Source organism: Pseudophryne corroboree, chromosome 11 (genome assembly GCF_028390025.1).
Source record: "Pseudophryne corroboree isolate aPseCor3 chromosome 11, aPseCor3.hap2, whole genome shotgun sequence".
NCBI lineage: Eukaryota > Metazoa > Chordata > Amphibia > Anura > Myobatrachidae > Pseudophryne > Pseudophryne corroboree.
In genome coordinates this window covers 41,654,187-41,671,920 of record NC_086454.1, presented here as the reverse complement: position 1 = coordinate 41,671,920, position 17,734 = coordinate 41,654,187, and the positions used below count along the sequence as shown (strand labels likewise).

At 51.6% G+C, this 17,734-nt stretch overlaps 1 protein-coding gene across 3 annotated transcripts in view; it reads left to right on the top strand.

Moving 5' to 3' along the window:
* Window positions 1–17,734, top strand: part of SCUBE2 (signal peptide, CUB domain and EGF like domain containing 2) — a 139,048-nt gene that overhangs the window by 108,037 nt on the left and 13,277 nt on the right. For 2 of the 3 annotated variants that reach the window (XM_063944069.1, XM_063944067.1), the window contains 4 exons: window positions 5,994–6,164; window positions 7,218–7,385; window positions 9,570–9,731; window positions 10,793–10,990. In XM_063944069.1, coding sequence (XP_063800139.1) covers window positions 5,994–6,164; window positions 7,218–7,385; window positions 9,570–9,731; window positions 10,793–10,990 — 699 coding nt within the window. The remainder of the gene's footprint in view (window positions 1–5,993; window positions 6,165–7,217; window positions 7,386–9,569; window positions 9,732–10,792; window positions 10,991–17,734) is intronic. The other variant, XM_063944068.1, reaches the window with a different exon arrangement.

Genomic DNA, 17,734 nt, shown 5'->3' with positions numbered 1-17,734 from the left:
CGCTAACGTTGCGAGAATCAATTTGCGCTGACTGTTTGGGGTGTGCGGGAGGAAGGAGCGAGCTCTGACCTCGCTGCCGGGTTCACATCCAACAACTGGGAAGCCATAGGGTTTCTCTATGGCGCTAGATACTTATAGGACACAATTCTAAAAGGAGGTGAAGTGCTTTTAAATGTCTTTGTAGCCATTAATCCGAGCCCCCTATGGGCCTCTCCCTTTGCATCACAAAAGATCTGGCATATTAAGAAACAGCTGCGTGAGATCTTAGAATGGGCCTTTAATGGTCACTGGAGACTGACAAAGGGGCACTCTATGAAGATAAAGTCTGCTGGAGCCGATTGTGTCCTTTGTGGGAGACTGAGAGAGGAGATTTGAATTATTGAATTCGTTTAACACCGCATGTAAATAGGACTCTGAGCTCCGCACTTTCCTCATTGTTAAGGTGTCTTGTGGTCAATGAGTAATAATAATATCTGGGACCTCGGGGAAATCTGACCGTATGTACCCTATAAAGTTTAAGTCAAAGAACAACTTTTATCCTCCCCTCTCCCGGTGATTGAGCCGCTCATTCTGCATTTATAAAGCTCATAGCCAGGGTCTGCGTAAAGTTCGCAGGGGCCCCAGGGCAACTAACTTGTGGGGACCCCTACCAATAAAAATGACAATATGATGTTTGCGATGTCACCAAAAGGTGTTCTACTCCCAGCACCCCAAATGTGTTACGCACACTGCAGAGCCCCAATTTACATTATGCCACACAGAAACCCCCAGCTTCACATAAGCCAGAGTGCCTCCACGCTGGGGATGTAGCTGTGTGTGGAAGCCCCTGTGGGTTTTTTTTTTGGGGGGGGGGCTCCTGGACAACTGCCCCGGGGACCAAGGGGCTGATTTTGAGTTGGCCGCATCAGCGGCCCGCAGCACAGTGTTTTGCGGACTTACACACTGCGGCCCCACCCTTGAATGATGCGGCCGCGAGGTGACTGACAGCGGCGGGTGTTCACAGGGTGGCGACGTGGCGTTGGGGGGAGGCGGGAACCATTTTTGGGGCGGCTGCGTGATGTCATACGCAGCCACTCCGGTAAAAAAAATGGCGGACCGCCTGACGCGCTGCCAGTGGTCAACCTTAGTTCCGATGCATCCGCGATCTAATTGCGGACGCATCGGGAGGCGGCCTGTCACACATGCTGAGCGGCCTTGTCTTGTGCTGGGCGGCCCCCAGCGTGTGAGGAGATAGACGCAGATCTGGCTGCGCACTGTATCCAGCGATCTGCGTCCATAGGGAAATCCTGACAGCTGGGTCACACCTTCATTTCTCTATGTCCAACATGTTACTACAAAGGGCTTATAGCTGTTTCCTGTACTGTACAGTTGACTTCGGTGTAGTACTTTTACTCTTGATGTTGATTAGAAACATAGGGGGACATTTACTAAGCAGTGATAAGAGCGGAGAAGTGAGCCAGTGGAGATATTTCCCCATCAACCAATCAGCAGCTCTGTATCATTTTATAGTATGTAAATTATAGATGTTACTTCAGTGCTGATTGGTTGCCATGGGCAACTTCTCCACTGGCTCTCTTCTCCGCTCTTATCACTGCTTAGTAAATGTCCCCCAAAGAGAGAGGATAAATCTATACAGCAATGGTATATAAATAACCTATGTGGATTTCCTGTGTCACCTCTGAGCAGACATTCCCTCTGGTACCACAACCGTTCTCCAATAAAGAGACGCCATCTTCCCTGCCACAACCCATACACACACATCTATTCCCCCAATTATTAGTGTAACACCCATTCGTCCTGTTGCCAGCCCCAGGTCCTCTCTGCATCCTCAGAGCCTCAATTCTTCTCGTGATCTTCATGGCACTTTATGGTTAATCTGACCAGTCAGGGTTCTGTCCGTAATCATCCAGTCGCTTCCAGTCCACCCCAGGTGTAACATGCGGCATCACTACTCTGAGCTCACCTTACCTTGGATTTCATGCTTAAAGTCCGGTATGGGATGACGTGGGTCATTCCGAGTTGATCGCTCGCTAGCTAGTTTTAGCAGCCGTACAAACGCTATGCCGCCGCCCACTGGGGAGTGTATTTTACCTTAGCAAACGTGTGAACGCATGTGCAGCCGAGCTCTGCAGTTTCTGAGTAGCTCTGAACCTACTCAGCGCGTGCCATAACTTCAGCCTATTCGTGTCCGGATTTGACGTCATACACCCGCCCAGTGAACGCCCAGCCACGCCTGCGTTTTTTCAGACACGCCTGCATTTTTGCAGACACTCCCTGAAAACAGTCAGTTGACACCCAGAAACGCCCCCTTCCTGTCACACTTCTTGTGGCCGTCAGTGCGACTGAAAGCTTTGCCTGAACCTGTGCAAAACAACAGATACCTTTGTACCCGTACGTCGCGCGTGCGCATTGCGGTGCATACGCATGCGCAGAAATGCAATTTTATTAGCCTGATCGCTGCGCAGCGCACAACGGCAGCTAGTGATCAACTCGGAATGACCCCCTATGTGCTCAGAGCCGGATTAAGCTTGTGGGGGCCCCGAGGCAGATAAATTGCAGGGGCACCCTCCAATGAAATTGCCCCCACCCCAATATGGCCCCAAAAGGCACTGTTGTGATCTAGTTGCACAGTATCAGAGTTGTCTTGGGCAGTGGCTAGTAGTGAACGCAGAAATAATGCACTCAGTGGGCGTGTTATGGGTGTGACGGGCGTGTCACTGCAAGCGGCTGTATTCCCAGACTCACAGCCGCAGGACTAGGACCGTAGATGGGTTGTGTAGGGGAGACCGGCGCAGACCGTCACGCAGCGAGATTGCTGGCTCGCTGCATTTGCCACAGGTTTTATTCCCACTCTGTGGGTGTCGTGGACACACACAAGTGGGAATAGTCCCTGTTAGACAGTATGCTGACTCTTGGGCTTGTGAATGCATGGGAATCCAAGGTTGGCATGGTGACTCCCAGCATCCCGAGAGCCAGTCACATGACCGGATCCCTCATAGAGTCACGGCCAACGTCTTCTGTTTCCATGTCCCTTGGATTGTGATCTTCCCTCTGTAACTGAAGTCCCTGATCCTGACGTTCTGTAACCAAGCCCTGCTGTATAAGATCCTACAGAGGCGATAAACCCTTTGTAGCCCAGCTCAATCTCAACCATTTGTTCTTTTCTTCGTTATCAGATCATTAATACGCATCTTGATTACTGTTTACGTGTCTGCTCCTCTCATCCTTCTTCCTGGAGTTCAGTAATGGACAAGAGCCCCTGTAATTGGGGAGCACGGGGGTCCTGACCGCTATCTCACCGAATCTGTTTTATTTAATCCCATCCATGAGAGGCAATTAAAAGTCTGTGCTAATCCGATCACGTCATCTCTGTTTCTCGATGATGCATCATTACTGTGCAGCCCAGTGCTGGGGAGGGCTCCTGTGGAACCCTCTCCTGGTCATTTGCGTCAAGTGCAGCCCATACACTACAGCAGCTAATTCTGTTTAAAAATGGCATTAGCTCCTGGGACCAAGGGGGTCACACAGATCTGGTCGCTGCTGTGCGTTTTCGCACAGTGGGCGATCAGATCCGAACTGCGCATACATATGCACCGGCGTGTCGCACAGCTACAACGGGCTTCGCCGGACGGGATGGTGCAAAGGATCCATTCGCACGGGCATTCACAAGGTGATTGACAGGAATAGGCCATTTGTGGGTGGCAATTGAGCGTTCTAAGGGAGTGTCCAGAAAAACGCAGGTGGGCTCAAGCGTTTTCAGGGAGGGTGTCTGACGTCATCTCCGGCCCCGATCAGCAGGATTTAGTCGCACTGTAGGAGTAAGTCCTGGGCTGTGCAGAGACTGCACACACTGATTTTTGCGCAGCTCTACAACACATAGGAACGCACACCTGCACAGCGATTTTACACTCCCCCTGTAGGTGGCGACTATCTGATCGCAGGGCTGCAAAAAACGCAGCCCAGCGATCAGATCTGAATTAGGCACTAAGTTTGGTCAATTCAGTAATAAAGCATTTTTATGGTCAAAAATGGAGGACGCAACTGGCATTTCCAATTTCTGCTGTGGTCCCCTGTACATACAGGCCGGAGACACCTAATATTTGAGGTTGCCCCCTGAATATGAGTGTTTTGGGGCATATTCCGCAAATAGCCATTGATATATAGGCCCCAAAAAGTGACGAGTTGGAAGTAAATTACTAAAATAAACGTGAATGGGAAATCTCTTTATATTTTCAAACATTTGCAGAGCTATAATAGAAGAGGCGGAACTACAGGATATGCTTCGCAAAAGGGGAGGGGCTTATTGATGGGGGGGGGGTGAACACCAAAATTATTGTACCCCATGTAACTTTTTTTTTTATAAGTGATCATCTATACCAGCGCACCGTAGCCCAGTCGCTGTACAGAGCTCGTCCTGTCATCATGTAACGCAAAGCCAAACAGTTCCAGGGATGGCGGGGCAGTAATGTCTGTTCTGCGATGTACCCGGCGCTGTACGGACAGTATATTGGGAATGGTATAGGGATTATTAGATCCCCGTTATGTCCTATGTCCCCTGTGCTTATGTTATATTCTGTTTGGCTGCCTTAGTACATGAGTCACTCAGTAGAGGTCAGCTGGAGGCTGTGTCAGACAAGACACGAGAGGCTCACGTCCACCCAGAGGCAGAATAACTCATAATAAAGATTTACATATCTACTGGGAAATACATGTGACATAGTGTTGGGTGGACGTCCCTTTTACCTGACAGAGTCTAGATTGTTGCGGCTCTTGTCTCTTTCTCTCTCTCTTTCCCTCTGCCTCTCTCCCTCTGTCTTCCCTGTCTTTGTCTTTCTCTCGCTCGTCTTTCTGTATTATCTGTATCAATCTTGCTGTCTGTGCCCACTCTCCTCTGATTTCCACGTGTACATTTTCTCTCCCTCTCTCGTCTTTCTCTTCTACCTCTCTCATCTTTCTAATATCATTTCTCTTCTCCCTCTCTCCATTTCTCTCTCTCTCTATCTTATCTCATCGCACTATCTCTCATCCCTGTGCTCTCCCACTCTCTCTCTCTCTCTCACCTCCTCTCTTTCCCACTCTCCCTCTTACTTCCTCTCTCCCCCTGTCTCTCTCTCTCACCTCCTCTCTTTCCCACTCTCCCTCTTACTTTCTCTCTCCCCCTGTCTCTCTCTCTCTCTCTTTCACTCACACACTCCCTTTCTCTCCCTCCCCCACTCTCCCTCCCTCTTCCCTTCCTTCTCTCTCTCTTTCCCTCTTTTTCACTCTCTCCCTTCCCCTCTCTCTCGCTCTCCCTCCCTTCTCTCTTTCCCACTCTTTCACTACCTTCTCTATCTCCTTTTCACTCTCCCCCCCCCCCCCATTTCTCCTTCCCACTCTTTCTCTCCCTTTCTCCCTTCCTCTCTTTCACTCTCTCTATCTCTCTCTCGCTTTCTTTCACTCTCTCTCTCTATCTTACCCCCCCTTCTCTATTCCCCCCTCTCTCTTTATCTCCCTCTCTCTCACACACTCACTCCACCCTCTCACTCTCCCCATATCTGCTCTCTCTTTCTCTCCCCCTCCCTAAATTCTCCTCTCTCTCTTCCCATCTCTCCTTTCTCTATCGCTCTCTCACTTTCCTCCTCTTTCTCTCCCCATCACTATCTCCCCCCCACCTTAGTGGGATATTATATAAATGGTATTCTATTTTTATCTATCTTATCTTATCTATCTTATCTTATCTATCTTATCTTACCTATCTCTCTTATCTATCTTATCTATCTTATCTTATCTTATCTATCTTATCTATCTATCTATCTATCTATCTATCTATCTATCTATCTATCTATCTATCTTTACACATAGCATTCTGTAAAGAAGAAGAAACCCCCATACACAGTAGAAAGTGCTGCACGCCATAGACACGTCAGCGTAGAGCATGATGTATGTATGTTGGATGCACCAGTCCTGTTCCTCTCCCGCATTAACCGCTGCCGGTTTCTCCTCTTCTCTCTCAGTCAGCTGTCACGCTGGAACTTACTACGACGGGGAAAAGGAGCAGTGTGTTTTATGCCCAAACGGAACCTACCAAAATGAGGAAGGGCAGATAATCTGTGAAATTTGCCCCGATTCCGAGACACGAGACAATCAAAAGCTTGCAGGCGCCCGAGACATATCTGAGTGTGGAGGTAATAGAGACATGCTGGTCTGTGCCCTGGAGACAGGGCGAGACTGGCATCCTAGTCAGTGCCCCAAGGGCAGCAGATTATTAGAAAACCAGTGGCAGGATATCAGATTGTCAGGAAGGTCCCCCCATAATGGGTGGAGTACACAGGCATGATGCGGGTGGGGGTTATACATACATAAATTGGGAGCATTCTGGAATGTGTAGCTGCGGTACGGTGTGGTTACAGCGGGCTACGGCACACTGACAGCCGCTGATGGCAGCGCTGTACCGAGTATTTATTACATCAGCTGCCAGACACCCTGCCTTGCACACCGGGAGGAGACTCAGAGCTAATAGATTTCGTTCAGGGGCATTAGGAAAGTTTGGGAAACTCTTGGCTCTCCAACTGTTGTGGAACTACAATTTCCAGCATGTCCTACCCGCCTGCACAGACATGGGCTGCTTCCTCTATTCTAGAGTTGAGTTCTAGAACCTCCTCTCAATCTTAGCAACTTTAGACAAGTACTAGCCCTGGCACCTTGAATTCCCAATATCGTGGCCTAGTGGGGTTGTTTTACTTTACATTCCCTTTGAGTGCACTAGCACCCCACAATGGACTTTAAATTGGCGTCATGTAAAAGTCCTGTCCCATACAACTCTATGGGGCCATAGATGTCAGATTTAGTGTCACTTTAATCTTACTGTGCATCAATTGCTGACTGTAATGTAGATGCAGAGAATTGCGTACAGAATACAGGCAGTCAGGGAATCACTGTATTAGTTGGTGCAGCAGCGCCATCTACTGGCCAGTTTATTTATGTGCATGATAATGCTGTTTTGTTAAGGATAAGTGGACTTTATTGTATTATTATCCTTTATTTATATGGCGCCACAAGGGTTCCGCACCACCCAATGTACATTATTTCACATATTGTCAGAACATGCCACAAACTACAGCTTTTGAAGAGAAGTGTAATTTAGATGTTGCAACAAATCCAGCTCCATCTGTATAACACACCATTGGTTTTGCGCTAGTAATTCATTTTGGAATCCTTTTCCTCTTCTTGTTATCCAGGCTTGTGCCTGTCAGGTGAATTCTCCTCAGACGGGTTTCGGCCATGTGAGGCATGTCCTCTTGGCACTTACCAGCCAGAACCTGGGAGGACATCTTGTTTTTCCTGTGGCGGAGGTCTCACAACCAGACACAATGGCGCCACCTCATTCCGTGACTGTGAAACTAAAGGTGACTTTCTGGGGGCTGAATACAATCCGCTAAACCTGAGCCGGTTTAGGATTCGCAGCGGTCAGCATGACCATTATTGAATATAAAAACTCCAGTATTAAATCTAAGGTGGTTCTGTAGAGCAAATGATAAAGTGCATATCTTCATTTTCACTTAACTTCATTAAGCACAAATGATAGAATATATCTGTTATATAACCGGCTACTGCGTCGGTTTAACACTTGCTCAGTGAGAGCTCAGGGGAGGATGCACCCTCACAGCTCTCCCTGGCTGCCTGACACACGGCCACAGTGCTGTATGTGTTACAATGTGCTGGTAACATCCATCTCTAAAGCGCAAGTGGTTTTGCTCATTTTACCAGCACATATAGGTGATCGAGCCCTAAATGTCTTTCATCGCAGCAGGAAAACCATCATCCTATCACTTGGGGACATGAATTAGACAAATAGCAGTAAGTAGCATTTAGGATATGTTGTGTGTGTGGTGAGGGGGGGGGGGGGTTGAAAAATGTGTGGGGGCGGCAGGGTTAGGGTGTCCCCTGTATATGTGTGAAGGGGGGAGGGCAGGATTAGAGTGTTACGTGTGTGTGTGTGTGTGTGTGTGTGTGTGTGTGTGTGTGTGTGTGTGTGTGTGTAGGGGGGGGGGCGTTAGGATTACAGTACTCTGTATATGTTGGTGGGGCAGGTTTGGAGTATTCTGTGGCGGGGGGGGGGGGGGATTAGAGTATTCGGTTGTGTGCAGGGGTAGGGTATTAGCAACAGTATATTCTCGTGAGGGCAGGTTTAGAGAACATGCTTCCTCTCTGTCTGTTTGTATGTGTGGTTTCTCCGGTTGATGCTCAGTCTCTCTCTCTGTCTCTTTGGTATGCGCAGTCTCTCCAGTTGATGCTCTCTGTCTCTGTGCTATGTGCAGTCTCTCCAGGATGATGTTCTCTCTCTCTCTCTCTCTCTCTCTCTCTCTCTCTCTGTCTATCTCTCTGGTATGTGCAGTAGGGGTTGATGCTCTCTCTCTATGGGCGGGATGTACTAAGCGGAAAATGCGGTAAACTCCCTGTTTACCGCATTTTCCTGATGTACTAACCCCGGCCGGCAGGACAGCGCCGCGTCGGGGTACGCCAGCTTTCGTCCATAAAAGCCTATGGGCTTCTCTCCGTGGCGCTGTGTGAGGGATCCGATCGGATCCCTCCCAGCATGCCCTGCGGCTGCCTCGTCACCCCGCGCATGCGCAGACTGACTTCTGGGGCCGAATCCCGGAAGTCAGGCTGCCGCTGCGCATCGCGGAGGACAGCTCTTATCGGAAGAGCTGTCCTCCGCAATGCTGATTGCATATGTTAGTACATATGCGATCAGCATCGTGGCGCAGGGAGGCGATGGGCGGCGATGTACATTAGTCCATCCCGCCCTATATATCTCTGGTATGTGCGTTCTCTCCGGTTGATGCTCCCTCCCTCTCTGTCTCTTTGGTATGTGTGGTCTCTCTGTTTGATGCTCCCTCCCTCTCTGTCTCTTTGGTATGTGTGGTCTCTCTGTTTGATGCTTCCTCCTTCTCTGTCTCTTTGGTATGTGTGGTCTCTCTGTTTGATGCTTCCTCCTTCTCTGTCTCTTTGGTATGTGCAGTCTCTCTGCCTGTCTCTCTGGTATGTGCAGTCTCTTCGGTTGATGCTTCCCTCTCTTCTCTGTCTCTCTGGCATGTGCAGTCTCTCTCCGGTTGCAGCTCTCCCTCTCTTCCTGTCTCTCTGCTATGTGCGGTCTCTCCGGTTGATGTTCCCTCTCTCTATATCTTTGGTATGTGCAGTCTCTCCAGTTGCTGCTTTCCCTCTCTGCCTGTCTCTCTGGCATGTGCAGTCTCCATGGTTGCTGCTCTTTCTGCCTGTCTCTCTGGCATGTGCGGTCTCTTCGGTTGCTGCTCTCCCTCTTTGCCTGTCTCCCTGGTGTGTGCGGTTTCTCCGGTTGATGCTCTCTCTCTCTCTCTCTCTCTTTGGTATGTGTGATCTTTGCGGTTGCTGCTCTCTCTCCCTGCCTGTCTCTCTGGTATGTGCGGTCTCTCCGGTTGATGATCTCTCTCTCTCTCTCTTTGGTATGTGTGATCTTTGCGGTTGCTGCTCTCCTTCTCTCTGCCTGTCTCTCTGGCTTGTGCAGTCTCTCTGGTTGATGCTGTCTCTCTCTGTCTCCCCGGTCGGTGCAGTTCAGTGCTCCCCTGGACACTTGTACAACACCACGACTCACAGATGTATCCGGTGTGTGGTGGGAACTTACCAGCCAGAGTTTGGCCGCAGTTTCTGCATCTCCTGCCCAGGAAACACCAGCACCGACTTTGACGGCTCCACTAATATAACACAGTGTAAAAGTAAGTGACTACCCTGCATGCCGCTCTCCCAAAGCCCAGTGCTAAACGCCTCCTCCGCGGTGACGGGCGATGCACCTTACCGTCAATTTCACCTTCAATTTTACCTTCTTTTTTTAAATCGACTTCTATATTTATACTCTATATAGAAAGGAAAGCGCGATATCATTATAAACCTTAACCAGATAGCGTTAGTTTATTGGCTCATACATGCCATCCTACAGCACTTACTAGATAGCTGTCCAATGTCTGTGCATTTCAGCCCTGTCTTTATATCATTAGGTAGAGTTGTTTAGTCCCATTTCCTGGGCTGTGATACGAAGCGTGTCCTATACATTTCCATCAGTGTTTAATGCAGAAAGTACAGCAGAGCTGTGTCATAACCCGGGGGAAGCGTAAATAAACTGTCTGATGATACGAAAACACAGCTGAAGAGCACAGGCAGAATATAGAACCACGCAAAGCAATTAGTAGCTGATGTTGTAGCTTTAAGGAAAATATATGCAAAATAAACACTGATTCTTATAAACCCGGCCCTGCTGGAACTGTGCGGTGTTTTCACAAATAGAGAATCTGCGCTGTGACGGGGTTAAGCACCTACTGGCAGAGTTACCGGAGAGATCGCAGACAGCTGTGATATTTGACACAATGTAACCTTGTCAGACACACATAGCAGTTAGTCATCAATGTCCGTGCGTCCCCTCCCCCCGTCGCGGATGAATATTGGTGGTTTCGGGTAATGTTGTTTTAATAAACAGATTATAAACTTTTACTCTCCTCTCTCTCTGCGGTGTTAGGTTGTCTGCCTTTGGCAGCTGGAAAGTTTGTATTCCAGACACTTAACAGTTGGCGTAAATCCTTATAAATGCAATTTATTTATAATATAAAGTGCCAAAATGTTCCGCAGCCTGCTATGTACAAGCGCCAGGGACCAGGGTGCCTGAAAAAATAAATCTTCCGTCAACCAAATGTGAACAAACCGAGATACTTTAAGTCACTCGATGTAAGTAGCTCCCGTGAGTTATATCACCTATGTAATGTTTCGTTCCCCCCTCTCTTCTCAGACCGGCAGTGCGGGGGAGAGCTTGGTGACTTTACCGGGTACATAGAATCTCCGAATTATCCAGGGAATTACCCCGCAAACACAGAATGCACATGGAACATAACCCCGCCCCAAAAGAGGCGGATCCTCATCGTGGTGCCAGAAATCTTTCTGCCGATAGAAGATGAATGTGGAGATTATCTGGTTATGAGGAAAAGTTGTGAGTTTATTTCTGCCCAGATTGTACTATACAAACAAAGCGCATGTTGTAATTATTCATTTTACTAGTGGTTATTAATGAATCTGTCATCCAGCGCGTACAGGGATAATCCACAGGGAAATTCATTCTCTTACAGTGATTTAAGTAATTAGGTGACATTTAAATTCAAAACAAAGAAAAAAATCTAATCATAACAGCTTTTCAAGGTTCATTTGACAAAGGCCTGACAATCTCATTATTCTCTTTATCTGGATCATCCGCGTTTACCATTTATTGGCCAATATGCACAGCAGCACAGAGTATATCAGGAGATGAGTGATGTGTCAGTGAGGACAGGGCTGCATGTGACAGGGGCAGTGACATGATGTGAGGAGGGGACTGGAGGCAGCAGGAAGCCACAGACTGAGAGTTATATAGTGGGAGGAGCAGGGTCCCCAGCAGCACAGAGTATATCAGGAGATGAGTGATGTGCCAGTGAGGACAGGGCTGCATGTGACAGGGGCAGTGACATGATGTGAGGAGGGGAATGGAGGCAGCAGGAAGCCACAGACTGAGGGTTATAGAGAGGATGGAGGAGTGCCCCACCGCAGCACAGAGTATATCAGGAGATGAGTGATGTGTTGGTGAGGATAAGGCTGCATGTGACAGGGGCAGTGACATGGTGTGAGGAGGGGAATGGAGGCAGCAGAAAGCCACAGACTGAGAGTTATATAGTGGGAGGAGCTGGGTCCCCAGCAGCACAGAGTATATCAGGAGATGAGTGATGTGTCAGTGAGGACAGGGCTGCATGTGACAGGGGCAGTGACATGATGTGAGGAGGGGACTGGAGGCAGCAGGAAGCCACAGACTGAGAGTTATATAGTGGGAGGAGCAGGGTCCCCAGCAGCACAGAGTATATCAGGAGATGAGTGATGTGCCAGTGAGGACAGGGCTGCATGTGACAGGGGCAGTGACATGATGTGAGGAGGGGAATGGAGGCAGCAGGAAGCCACAGACTGAGGGTTATAGAGAGGATGGAGGAGTGCCCCACCGCAGCACAGAGTATATCAGGAGATGAGTGATGTGTTGGTGAGGATAAGGCTGCATGTGACAGGGGCAGTGACATGGTGTGAGGAGGGGACTGGAGGCAGCAGGAAGCCACAGACTGAGAGTTATATAGTGGGAGGAGCAGGGTCCCCAGCAGCACAGAGTATATCAGGAGATGAGTGATGTGCCAGTGAGGACAGGGCTGCATGTGACAGGGGCAGTGACATGATGTGAGGAGGGGAATGGAGGCAGCAGGAAGCCACAGACTGAGGGTTATAGAGAGGATGGAGGAGTGCCCCACCGCAGCACAGAGTATATCAGGAGATGAGTGATGTGTTGGTGAGGATAAGGCTGCATGTGACAGGGGCAGTGACATGGTGTGAGGAGGGGAATGGAGGCAGCAGAAAGCCACAGACTGAGAGTTATATAGTGGGAGGAGCTGGGTCCCCAGCAGCACAGAGTATATCAGGAGATGAGTGATGTGTCAGTGAGGACAGGGCTGCATGTGACAGGGGCAGTGACATGATGTGAGGAGGGGACTGGAGGCAGCAGGAAGCCACAGACTGAGAGTTATATAGTGGGAGGAGCAGGGTCCCCAGCAGCACAGAGTATATCAGGAGATGAGTGATGTGCCAGTGAGGACAGGGCTGCATGTGACAGGGGCAGTGACATGATGTGAGGAGGGGAATGGAGGCAGCAGGAAGCCACAGACTGAGGGTTATAGAGAGGATGGAGGAGTGCCCCACCGCAGCACAGAGTATATCAGGAGATGAGTGATGTGTTGGTGAGGATAAGGCTGCATGTGACAGGGGCAGTGACATGGTGTGAGGAGGGGAATGGAGGCAGCAGAAAGCCACAGACTGAGAGTTATATAGTGGGAGGAGCTGGGTCCCCAGCAGCACAGAGTATATCAGGAGATGAGTAATGTGTCAGTGAGGATAAGGCTGCATGTGACAGGGGCAGTGACATGATGTGAGGAGGGGACTGGAGGCAGTAGAAAGCCACAGATTGAGAGTTATATAGTGGGAGGAGCAGGGTCCCCAGCAGCACAGAGTATATCAGGAGATGAGTGATGTGTCAGTGAGGACAGGGCTGCATGTGACAGGGGCAGTGACATGATGTGAGGAGGGGAATGGAGGCAGAAGGAAGCCACAGACTGAGAGTTATATAGTGGTAGGAGCAGGGTCCCCCCAGCAGCACAGAGTATATCAGGAGATGAGTGATGTGTCAGTGAGGACAGGGCAGTATGTAACGGGCAATGACAAATTCACCTCTCACTTGACACCCTGTCCCTAACACATTCTCCTCTCACCTTGCACCCTGTCCCCTGACACCTTCTCCTCTCACCTGACACCCTGTCCCCTGACACCTTCTCCTCTCACCTGACACCCTGTCCCCAGACACCTTCTCCTCTCACCTGTCACCTTGTCCCCAGACACCTTCTCCTCTCACCTGGCACCCTGTCCCCAGACACCTTCTCCTCTCACCTGTCACCTTGTCCCCAGACACCTTCTCCTCTCACCTGGCACCCTGTCCCCAGACACCTTCTCCTCTCACCTGGCACCCTGTCCCCAGACACCTTCTCCTCTCACTGTCACCCTGTCCACTGACACCTTCTCCTGTCACCTTGTCCCCAGACACCTTCTCCTCTCACCTGGCTCCCTGTCCCCAGACACCTTCTTCTCTCACCTGACACCCTGTCCCCAGACACCTTCTCCTCTCACCTGGCTCCCTGTCCCCAGACACCTTCTCCTCTCACCTGTCACCTTGTCCCCAGACACCTTCTCCTCTCACCTGTCACCTTGTCCCCAGACACCTTCTCCTCTCACCTGTCACCTTGTCCCCAGACACCTTCTCCTCTCACCTGGCACCCTGTCCCCAGACACCTTCTCCTCTCACCTGTCACCTTGTCCCCAGACACCTTCTCCTCTCACCTGTCACCCTGTCCCCAGACACCTTCTCCTCTCACCTGTCACCTTGTCCCCAGACACCTTCTCCTCTCACCTGTCACCCTGTCCCCAGACACCTTCTCCTCTCACCTGTCACCCTGCCCCCAGACACCATCTCCTCTCACCTGGAACCCTGTCCCCAGACACCGTCTCCTCTCACCTGGCACCCTGTCCCCAGACTCCATCTCCTCTCACCTGGAACCCTGTCCCCAGACACCTTCTCCTCTCACCTGGCACCCTGTCCCCAGACACCTTCTCCTCTCACCTGGAACCCTGTCCCCAGACACCGTCTCCTCTCACCTGTCACCCTGTCCCCAGACACCTTCTCCTCTCACCTGGCATCCTTTCCCCTGACAACTTCTCCTCTAACCTGGCATCGTGTCCCCAGACACCTTCTCCTTTCACCTGGCATCCTATCCCCAGACACCTTCTCCTCTCACCTGGCATCCTGTCCCCAGACACCTTCTCCTCTCACCTGGCATCCTGTCCCCAGACACTTTCTCCTCTCACCAGGCCCCCTGATACCTTCTCCTCCCACCTGACACCCTGTCCCCAGACACCTTCTCCTCTCACCTGTCACCCTGTCCCCAGACACCTTCTCCTCTCACCTGTCCCCAGACACCTTCTCTTGTCACCCTGTCCCCAGACACGTTCTCCTCTCACCTGTCACCCTGTCCCCAGACATCTTCTCCTCTCACCTGACACCCTGTCCCCAGACACCTTCTCCTCTCACCTGGCACCCTGTCCCCAGACACCTTCTCCTCTCACCTGGAACCCTGTCCCCAGACACCGTCTCCTCTCACCTGGAACCCTGTCCCCAGACTCCTTCTCCTCTGACCTGGCATCCTTTCTCCTGACAGCTTCTCCTCTCACCTTGCACTCTATCCCAAAACACTGTCTCCTCTCACCTGGAACTCTATACCCAGACACCTTCTCCTCTCACCTGGCACCCTGTCCCCAGACACCTTCTCCTCTCACCTGTCACCTTGTCCCCAGACACCTTCTCCTCTCACCTGGCACCCTGTCCCCAGACACCTTCTCCTCTCACCTGGCACCCTGTCCCCAGACACCTTCTCCTCTCACTGTCACCCTGTCCACTGACACCTTCTCCTGTCACCTTGTCCCCAGACACCTTCTCCTCTCACCTGGCTCCCTGTCCCCAGACACCTTCTTCTCTCACCTGACACCCTGTCCCCAGACACCTTCTCCTCTCACCTGGCTCCCTGTCCCCAGACACCTTCTCCTCTCACCTGTCACCTTGTCCCCAGACACCTTCTCCTCTCACCTGTCACCTTGTCCCCAGACACCTTCTCCTCTCACCTGTCACCTTGTCCCCAGACACCTTCTCCTCTCACCTGGCACCCTGTCCCCAGACACCTTCTCCTCTCACCTGTCACCTTGTCCCCAGACACCTTCTCCTCTCACCTGTCACCCTGTCCCCAGACACCTTCTCCTCTCACCTGTTATATAGTGGGAGGAGCAGGGTCCCCAGCAGCACAGAGTATATCAGGAGATGAGTGATGTGCCAGTGAGGACAGGGCTGCATGTGACAGGGGCAGTGACATGATGTGAGGAGGGGAATGGAGGCAGCAGGAAGCCACAGACTGAGGGTTATAGAGAGGATGGAGGAGTGCCCCACCGCAGCACAGAGTATATCAGGAGATGAGTGATGTGTTGGTGAGGATAAGGCTGCATGTGACAGGGGCAGTGACATGGTGTGAGGAGGGGAATGGAGGCAGCAGAAAGCCACAGACTGAGAGTTATATAGTGGGAGGAGCTGGGTCCCCAGCAGCACAGAGTATATCAGGAGATGAGTAATGTGTCAGTGAGGATAAGGCTGCATGTGACAGGGGCAGTGACATGATGTGAGGAGGGGACTGGAGGCAGTAGAAAGCCACAGATTGAGAGTTATATAGTGGGAGGAGCAGGGTCCCCAGCAGCACAGAGTATATCAGGAGATGAGTGATGTGTCAGTGAGGACAGGGCTGCATGTGACAGGGGCAGTGACATGATGTGAGGAGGGGAATGGAGGCAGAAGGAAGCCACAGACTGAGAGTTATATAGTGGTAGGAGCAGGGTCCCCCCAGCAGCACAGAGTATATCAGGAGATGAGTGATGTGTCAGTGAGGACAGGGCAGTATGTAACGGGCAATGACAAATTCACCTCTCACTTGACACCCTGTCCCTAACACATTCTCCTCTCACCTTGCACCCTGTCCCCTGACACCTTCTCCTCTCACCTGACACCCTGTCCCCTGACACCTTCTCCTCTCACCTGACACCCTGTCCCCAGACACCTTCTCCTCTCACCTGTCACCTTGTCCCCAGACACCTTCTCCTCTCACCTGGCACCCTGTCCCCAGACACCTTCTCCTCTCACCTGTCACCTTGTCCCCAGACACCTTCTCCTCTCACCTGGCACCCTGTCCCCAGACACCTTCTCCTCTCACCTGGCACCCTGTCCCCAGACACCTTCTCCTCTCACTGTCACCCTGTCCACTGACACCTTCTCCTGTCACCTTGTCCCCAGACACCTTCTCCTCTCACCTGGCTCCCTGTCCCCAGACACCTTCTTCTCTCACCTGACACCCTGTCCCCAGACACCTTCTCCTCTCACCTGGCTCCCTGTCCCCAGACACCTTCTCCTCTCACCTGTCACCTTGTCCCCAGACACCTTCTCCTCTCACCTGTCACCTTGTCCCCAGACACCTTCTCCTCTCACCTGTCACCTTGTCCCCAGACACCTTCTCCTCTCACCTGGCACCCTGTCCCCAGACACCTTCTCCTCTCACCTGTCACCTTGTCCCCAGACACCTTCTCCTCTCACCTGTCACCCTGTCCCCAGACACCTTCTCCTCTCACCTGTCACCTTGTCCCCAGACACCTTCTCCTCTCACCTGTCACCCTGTCCCCAGACACCTTCTCCTCTCACCTGTCACCCTGCCCCCAGACACCATCTCCTCTCACCTGGAACCCTGTCCCCAGACACCGTCTCCTCTCACCTGGCACCCTGTCCCCAGACTCCATCTCCTCTCACCTGGAACCCTGTCCCCAGACACCTTCTCCTCTCACCTGGCACCCTGTCCCCAGACACCTTCTCCTCTCACCTGGAACCCTGTCCCCAGACACCGTCTCCTCTCACCTGTCACCCTGTCCCCAGACACCTTCTCCTCTCACCTGTCACCCTGTCCCCAGACACCTTCTCCTCTCACCTGGAACCCTGTCCCCAGACACCTTCTCCTCTCACCTGGAATCCTGTCCCCAGACACCTTCTCCTCTCACCTGGCATCCTTTCCCCTGACAACTTCTCCTCTAACCTGGCATCGTGTCCCCAGACACCTTCTCCTTTCACCTGGCATCCTATCCCCAGACACCTTCTCCTCTCACCTGGCATCCTGTCCCCAGACACCTTCTCCTCTCACCTGGCATCCTGTCCCCAGACACTTTCTCCTTTCACCTGGCATCCTATCCCCAGACACCTTCTCCTCTCACCTGGCATCCTGTCCCCAGACACCTTCTCCTCTCACCTGGCATCCTGTCCCCAGACACTTTCTCCTCTCACCAGGCCCCCTGATACCTTCTCCTCCCACCTGACACCCTGTCCCCAGACACCTTCTCCTCTCACCTGTCACCCTGTCCCCAGACACCTTCTCCTCTCACCTGTCCCCAGACACCTTCTCTTGTCACCCTGTCCCCAGACACGTTCTCCTCTCACCTGTCACCCTGTCCCCAGACATCTTCTCCTCTCACCTGACACCCTGTCCCCAGA